The sequence below is a fragment of the Dysidea avara genome, chromosome 2 (genome assembly GCF_963678975.1).
Source record: "Dysidea avara chromosome 2, odDysAvar1.4, whole genome shotgun sequence".
Taxonomy (NCBI): Eukaryota; Metazoa; Porifera; class Demospongiae; order Dictyoceratida; family Dysideidae; genus Dysidea; species Dysidea avara.
In genome coordinates this window covers 16,450,580-16,459,253 of record NC_089273.1, presented here as the reverse complement: position 1 = coordinate 16,459,253, position 8,674 = coordinate 16,450,580, and the positions used below count along the sequence as shown (strand labels likewise).

The following is an 8,674-nucleotide window of genomic DNA, read 5'->3' as shown; positions in this document are numbered from 1 at the left end:
TCCTTTTATAACCACAGAATAAAATAATGTGGTGCTCATAAGTATATGTTAGAACATTGCCATGAGTACTATATGAAAAATAAAGTACAAGGTGTGCGGCCGAGATGCTAATAAAGCACATGGTGAAGCCGAGTGCTTTATTAGCATTAAGGCCAAGCGCCAAGTGGTTTATTTTTATATAGCACGAGCAAGGCAATGGTTTCAATAATTTATGGAACTTTCTAGTCATGTAGCTTCACCATACACTATGACTTGTAATTAACACGAGTTGCACAATCTATTAGCAGCCTGAGTGCACACAAACTAGTTTAGCAAAGTAACTCATGCGTAGTTCACCATAGTTTGGCATGATAGACGTTCATCGTGTATTTTGGCAGGTTTGGGTCATAACCTACAATCGATTCTATTGTGACACATGGTGAAGTATTTCCATGATATCTCCAGGACTTGTCCGTTTACATTAACAAATGTAACAGCAACGTTACCTTCTCCCAACCATCATCGAAGCATTTAGGTATGTGTATAAAAGCAATCCAGTAGTAGAACTCATATTGACTGGGGTGATTGACCACTCAGCGCGGCAAGGATTATCATCATTCAATGGCTTGAGTGATTAATCATATTGGTGTGACCACCACGGGCTATTAGCCTGCACTAGAGCATGTGAGAAACAGTGCTTTATTGCTCATAAAGAGTGCTTTATTGCAATAAAGCACTCTTTGCGGTGCAATAAAATATTCTTTGTGGGCAATAAAGCACTGCTTGTCCTAAAGCATACTTTATGAAATGTAAAGTACACTTTTCCTTTGATCTCGCCCATGTAAAGTTCTATAAATGCTGATAAGAGATAGTTGAAAAGAATAGTATAACAAATTTAGTAAGCTAGATAGTCAGTTGGTAAGTCAGAACTACTTACCCACTTTCAACTCTGTAATTAAAACTATTGGGTTACTCATTTCCAATATGAAGCCAAGAATCATGAAATTTGGTAAATCAGGAGTGCATGCCAGATCGGCCCGAATGTATTTCGCGGACTGAACTCACGGACTGGGATTGCGGACTGGACTCATGCACTGAGCTGGAAACAGCTTTTAAACAATAATCCAGGCATTATCCATCTCTTGCAACACTGTAGACACTACTTTTGAGCTACAACTGCTGATACTGCTCTTCCTTACAAATCAACCAACTAGTACGCACACTAATTAATTAGAATACACTTACGATACACGAGTACTAGCAGTGATAAAGCGTGATAGAGGCTATTGCTGTAGTACAGATGTTTTCCTTTATTGCTTTAGCAGTGCTAGGGTTGTAGAGATGAGCCAATAATAATTCTTAGCAGGGTAGCTATAGGTGGCACCGCCCAGCGGGGGATGGGGCTATGCACATAAACTGGCTCATCACTACAAACCTAACACTAGTGCTAAGTACTGGAGCAACAAAAGGAAAACATCTAAACTACAACAATAGCCTCTATCACACTTTATCACTGCTAGTACTCGTGTATCGTAAGGGTATTCTAATTAATTAGTGCATGCAATAGTTTGTTGACTTGTAAGGAAGAGCAGTACCAGCAGTTATAGCTCGATAGTGGTGTCTCCAGTGTTGCAAGAGATGGATAAGGCCTGGATTATTGTTTAAAAGCTGTTTCCAGCTCAGTGCATGAGTCCAGTCCACTAAATACATTATGCCTACAAGATCACTTTTGGCAAATCCAGTGAACTATTTCATGAAGCAGTCAAATTTTATAAAACTTCTATAGGCTACAATTAAATCATATACTATTTATTGAGCGGTTTTGTAAATACTCATTGGGTTAGTTACCCTTAATGGGCCTTATATACGTATGTATGTCAGGGACGGATCTAGGATTTTTAGAAGGGAGTTTCCAGCGGTAGTAAGACTGAGATGTGGGGGTCTGGACTGAGATATGATGCTGACAGGTTTTAGTTTTCCAATGCTTTAAATTATTTTAATGAAACTTGCTGTTTAAAACCTTCTGAAAGTTTCTGATTTATCAATGCTCACTAGCATTTAATATGTCATGTTTTCACCAATAATTATGTAGTTAGTTATGATAGATTGGTCTACTGAATCTTTGTGATTAGCGTCAAGTATTTAGCTAGCTTTATAGCTAGTCAAGGGCATTGAAACCAGGGGGGGATGGCCTCACACTACTTTCAAAAGCATGTTTTAGCCCCCCACACTTTTTTGGCAAAGTAGCCAATTAGCCAGAGCTATATACTTACACACACAGAAATACATACCTCCATAAGAGAAGCCATACAACCATTACGCAAAAGCACTCTGCCACTCTCTGGGGTATGGAATCACCAGTCCACCGCAACTGTCAAACCATTCACTGTAGCCTACTGTATTAAACACAAAAGCGCCTGTAATTTTATTTCTGTTACCCGTATGCTTGTACGTGATATCTGTCATTCAAATATTTCCTGGATCCCATTCAGTGAGAAAGTTTAAACAGTAGAAAGAGTGTCACATCCATGGAATTATATGATGTGAGAAAGATTTAACTCGAATTGAGGGTGGTAACAGATCTAAGAGGGCAATCTCACTGTAGTGCACTAATTTATGGGAGTTGCAGATTAGTGATGTGCGGTATTGGATTTTGGCAGTCGGTATTTTTCCGGTACGATAATTGCTGTTAATCTTCGGTATCGGTATCGACATCAGTATTATTATATTGTAATAATTATATTTAATGTATGAATTGTTATTAAAATTAATTGTAATCATGTAATAATATAATCATGGCATTGTCAGCTGAAAATTTCAATCAATAACTACAAGTTCTTGTTTAGAAACACAAGCTGGTTAAGGTTTTCTCCACTTAAGCGAGATCTTCGTTGGGAACTAATGTACCCGGCAGCAGAAAAAAGTCTTTCAGATGGAGTTGACATGGCTGGTATTGCCAGGTACTCCCTTGCAATCCTTGCCAAGGTAGGGAAACGGCTCTTGTTTCCCTTCCACCATGCTAAAGGATCCTCCTTTCTGTCGATGTATTCAGCACTGCAGTATAATGACAATTCTTTTTCGTCTTTGTCTTGATTAGTTGATAAATCAGTAGATTTCTTCTTTTTGAGTTCACCAAAACTGTCCCATAAACATTTCATTTTCTTGATGGGTACATCTTCTTGATCATCATTGACAACACTTGCACTACTTGTAACTGAATCTCCTTGTGTAAGTGCACGCATATTGGAAAGAAGTAATCTTTTGGCTCTGACTAAAGCAGCACTAGTAAAACAGACTTCCTTAAACCTGGGGTCTAATAAGGTACATAGAGTAAAGTATCAATTATCGGACAATATGATGTTCGGACAGCTGCCATTCACTTCCTGGGAATCCTGCAGCTTTGGTTATTGTACCAAAAGGTAGGCTACACCAAGCAATAATTATCCTCCAATAATCAGCTTTGCATGATTAAAAGCTTAAGAGTTACAGCCAATAGTATGCTTAGTCCGATAAAATCTATGCTCGGATAAAACTATCAGTTGTCGGACTTTGATTTTTACTACCAGTAAACAATGTCCAATTTATTTCAAATTTGTATGCAATATACCTGTACTCATTAGCTATTAATGGCCAAAAAATGATTTCGCTTTCTTTAGCATATAGAGGGAGTACGAGCCTCCCAATTTTTAGCGGTATTGTCGGACGCCCTCCGCTTTAATTTAGCCATGCCCACCAACAGAGTTCATACTTTTTGCAACAAATGCACCAGTGCTAAACCACAGAAGAAGGTAAATAAATATCTTTCAAGAGTAGAGGTGTGTTTTAAAGTTGATATTCAGGATATTTCTATTGGAACGCAGTATTTTTGGCTCCTAAATGAAGGAGATGCACGCTAGGTGGAAAAATGAAATTACGAGGCACAACTTTCTGACCAACCACATTTGTTAGTCTTGGTGCCTCAATCGCGAATACCACCTAGAAATGAAAAGATGTTCCATTTTCTACCTTCTATGGATGCACAAAGCAACATTTTCGTCCTTTTTGTTTCTCCCATATAAGGTAGAGAAAGAAAAGCCTTTCAATTTCCGTGACAGTATTTGTGATAGGACACCAAGACTAGCATATGTAGGTGGTCAGAAGGTGGTTTTGCATAACTTCATTTTTCCACCTTGCGCGCATCTCCTTCATTTAGGAGCTAAAAATACTGCGTTCCAATGGAAATATCCTGAATATCAACTTTAAAGCACACCTCTACTCTTGAGAGATATTTATTTACCTTCTTCTGTGGTTTAGCACTGGTGCATTTATTGCAAAAGCATACAAACTCTGTTGGTGGGCATGGCTAAATTAAAGCGGAGGGCGTCCGACAATACCGCTAAAAATTGGGAGGCTCGTACTCCCTCTATGCTAAAGATAGCGAAATCATTTTTTGGCCATTAATAGCTAATGAGTACAGGTATATTGCATACAAATTTGAAATACATTGGACATTATTTACTGGTAGTGAAAATCAAAGTCCGACAACTGATAGTTTTATCCGAGCATAGATTTTATCGGACTAAGCATACTATTGGCTGTAACTCTTAAGCTTTTAATCACACAAAGCTGATTGTTGGAGGATAATTATTGCTTATTGTAGCCTACCTTTCGGTACAATAACCTAAGCTGCAGGATTTCCAGGAAGTGAGTGGCAGCTGTCCGAACATCATATTGTCCGATAATTGATACTTTACTCTATACTGTAAATTCTGTCTTCTTCATAATTTAACCATCTCCGTTCAATTGATGCAATTAAACCTACAACCACTTGCTGGCTTTCCTCAGAGGTAGGAACACTACTTCCTTGGCTTTCTGGGACCTGGGTTTCATCATCATCGGGGACTTGTGTCTCATCATCATCAACTACATTCTTGCGGAGCTCAAACAATAAGGCATTCGGCAAAGGGATTATGTTACTGCAACAAACTCTCTGCTCAGCGCTAAGCTCCCGTGTGGCTTCTTCCAGTGGTTGCAGGATTTGAATAAGTTCACTCATCATGCACCATTCAGCAGCAGAAAGACTCACCCTTGGTCCTGCAGATGAAGCACACATTATAGTGATTGCGGGTTTTTGTTCCAAAAGTCCGGTAAGCATGTAATAGGTGCTGTTCCATCTTGTTGGGCAGTCTGAAAGTAATTTGTGTTTTGGCAGGCTCAGATGTTCTTGGAGCTCTGTCAGTCTTTCTGTACCTTTAGTTGTGCGATTGTAAAAGGCTACAATAGCCTTGGTTGATTTAATCATCTCTCGTATTCCTGGGGACATCTTAATACCATCATCAATGGCCAACTGCAGAGTATAACCGAAGCAATGCCTACTATTCCACTCACCAAGACGTGATGCCAGGTCCATGTTAGAAGCATTATCTGTTATTACAGCAGACACTGCAGCTTGGTCGATAGTGAAATCACGAAGAATCTGTTTTAAACAGGAAGCTATATTCACACCAGTATGCCTCCCTGTGAAGGGTTCAACTGCTAGGCACAGTGACACAAGTTCAAAATCTGCTGTCAAAAAATGACAGGTTAGTCCAAGATAGGCATCGTTAGCCTCTGACGTCCACATGTCAGTTGTCAGAGCCATCTTGTTCTTGCTTTGCAGTACATCACTGAGCTTTGATTCAACTTCTTTCCTTGCCTCCTTGTACATAGAAGGAACAATAGATCTTCAAAATGTTGTCCTGTGGGGAATCTGATAGTGAGGTTCTAATTGTTGCATCAGCTCTGAAAATCCTCTATCCTCAACAAATGAATATGGCTGAAAATCATGGATCATCATATCAGCAATTCCATTTGTGATTTCTTGTGTAAGGTACTATTGCTATCCAGCTTGGCTTTTTTTGCAGCCATACCAGGTAAGGATTGCTGCGCGTGTCTCTTCAGCACACTAGACTGACTGCTTGATTGTTTACTTTTGCGCTTTTCATCAGTTTTCCGTCTCACTTCCTCATATATTTTAGAATGCTTTGTCTTCAGGTGGCTCATTAAGTTTGAAGTATTTCCCTTCACAACTTTAATACCTTTTCCACACTCCTTACAATTGGCCACGCGGTGAGATCCAGTCCTTTCCAGGCATTCCTCCGTCTTTTCAAAGTAAAGCCATACTGCACTCTCCTTACTTATCCCTTTTGCATTCACTGATTCTATAATTATAACATCCCGCCAACCTCTTCTGTCACATCTTCAACCTCGTCTTCGAGATCCGATTCTGTATTAGACGCCATTTTCAAGCGGCACGTGTCGTGGTGCAATCCAATAATTCAGTGCAACCCGTGAGGATACGCTAGCGCAATGGCATTGCATGCAGCGGGCAGTAACTGCAGTAATATACTAACTACCTTACCGAATCGAAGGATCATCGGAATATCGAGAGTCAGCGGTACTATCGGTATTTACCGGATTTGATGATTATATTGATGCAGTGATATTTATCGAAATAAGTATATTTCAATACCGATATCGAGTCAACCACGGTATATCTGCAATTACCGAATTATCAATATATTTTCAGTATACCGCACATCACTATTGCAGACTACTGGCGATCTAACCAGAAATTATGAAGACTTTGGTGAAGTTGATTTATCAAGTAGTCTAAAGAGAAACGTACAACGACGCTGAAAATAAAATTGGCCAACCATGAATGCAGTGTGGTAATCACGTGATCTACACTCAACACCTGTCAGAGCAGAAATCCTGCTTAAAGGTAATGATGTTTCACTTTGCAGATAACAACTGTTAATGTTGTAATCCTTGCAGTGTGAAGTATACGTAAAGCTAGCATAAAAAGAAGACCTTCGCATGACCATGATTTCTCATGTGACATATACATACATCGATCATGTGCAGTAGGTGTAGAGGAGCATAGCAGCCATTAGCAGGATAGGGAGTGAAGAGATATAGCTATGCAGTATGCAGTATAGGTGTAGGGCTATTAGCTAGTGATAACATACTCCACAACACATTTATATAAATGCATGTGTACAGGGGTTGATCTTCTATCTGTATAGGTGTTGGATCAGTTTATGGTTAACTGGTTATAGCTATCTTTGCCCCCCCCCCCCCCCCCCCCCCCATTCTGTATATCGTCCCTACGTCTTTGTAGCTAGCCATGATCAACTTTTTGCTTCTTCATAGATACTTGGCATTTCTGCTTCATTATCACAATTACCATCACAATAAATCCTCTTCTGTATGCTCTGTAGTCTTGGAAGGTTTACTGCTATGTCAATAATAGGAGTGGAGAACAGTATTCTAACTTAACCAAACAGTACTCTAGCTAAGTTGTGGGAGGGAGGCAAACTCATATGAGGTGGTTAACATTCAGGTAGTATCTAAGAATCACACCTTAGTGCACAAATCACAATATTAGGACACATATGCCTCACAGGAAAAATTTGAAAGTTGTGATTGAATTTGAGAACAATTTCAGTGGTGCATGCACACATGAATACAGTATTCTTCAATGGTTGTCATTAAATACTGTACAAGTAGGTATCAAATGAAAGGCCTTTGAACTACACACACAAATTTGTAAAGATACATCTTTAACTGCAGATAGGTTTGAATAAATTGCATCCTAAAAGTAAATAAATTGCGGAACTACCATATTGTATGTTCTATTAGAGCAGATGACTGTTCTATTAGAGTATCATGCTCTCAAAACCCCTTGAGTTTTATTGCAAGAATAGTGAAAATATCAGTTAACAGATGAGCATAAGTGAGTCAGTTATTATAACAAAACATGCAAAGAACAAGTACACAATTACTAAGTTAAGAAAAAGACAGCAACAATAATTCCATAGGTAACAGTAAAGAGCACAGCAAAGCACTAGGACACAGTAGAGAGACAAAATAGAACAAGGAATATAGTTCCAAAGGAAAATAGCATTCACAAAAAATGAGAATCTGTAATAATTGAAGATTGAATTCAATGGAATTAAACAGAGTGAATGGCTTATTAAAGGTGAATTCTTAAATTGAACTGATTCCAGTGGCGATAACAACTGATAATAATATATAGTAGGTACAGAGACAGGTAATTATGGCAAGAAAGGTTTCAAAGTTTCCTAGTTCTGTACTACACTCAGTAGATGATTTCGACAAATTTCTGATGGTAGGGGTCCAATGACTACCACATACTCATTTGTTGCACTTGGTCCAAAAGTAACTGATCATTGGGAGTATGAGGATTTCATATGGTGCATGCATATTCCAGTTGAAGTCATAGCAGTCCAAAGTTGCACCGCGCAGATTAAAATGTTTTAAATAATTTAGTGTCCTAGTAGCCTTAACTACAGAGATTTTGCAGTGATCTGACCATGATAATGATGAAACCACCAAGATATTGGATTAGAAAGGTTTTATGGTATTGCACTTCTTAGAAATCAGCAGCACAACTACATGTTAACACGAAGCTGCCAGCAAACAGCCCACACATGAACACTCTTCAAGTCCTGCACAGTCACTTATAGAATAAACCTCTTTATACAGGGCTACATCATCAGCAAAGAGCTAATAGTAGAATGTCACACTACTTCCTGAATGTCATTCACAAACCATACACCAAAGCTGACAGGTAACAACTGAGAATGTGATCTGTTTATTACAACACTCTGAAAACAACATGTTAGGAAAGAACAAACCCACTTAAGCTTAC

At 38.9% G+C, this 8,674-nt stretch overlaps 2 protein-coding genes across 2 annotated transcripts; both read right to left on the bottom strand.

Moving 5' to 3' along the window:
• Nucleotides 1–2,807: 2,807 nt before the first annotated feature.
• On the bottom strand, nt 2,808–3,221 carry LOC136247864 (E3 SUMO-protein ligase ZBED1-like). Its single transcript, XM_066039685.1, has one exon. The coding sequence runs from the start codon at nt 3,219–3,221 to the stop codon at nt 2,808–2,810; it is 414 nt and encodes a 137-aa protein (XP_065895757.1).
• A 1,487-nt stretch (nt 3,222–4,708) lies between these two features.
• On the bottom strand, nt 4,709–5,665 carry LOC136247863 (zinc finger BED domain-containing protein 4-like). Its single transcript, XM_066039684.1, has one exon. It carries the CDS (start codon nt 5,663–5,665, stop codon nt 4,709–4,711), a length of 957 nt encoding a protein of 318 aa, XP_065895756.1.
• Between the last annotated feature and the right edge of the window lie 3,009 nt (nt 5,666–8,674).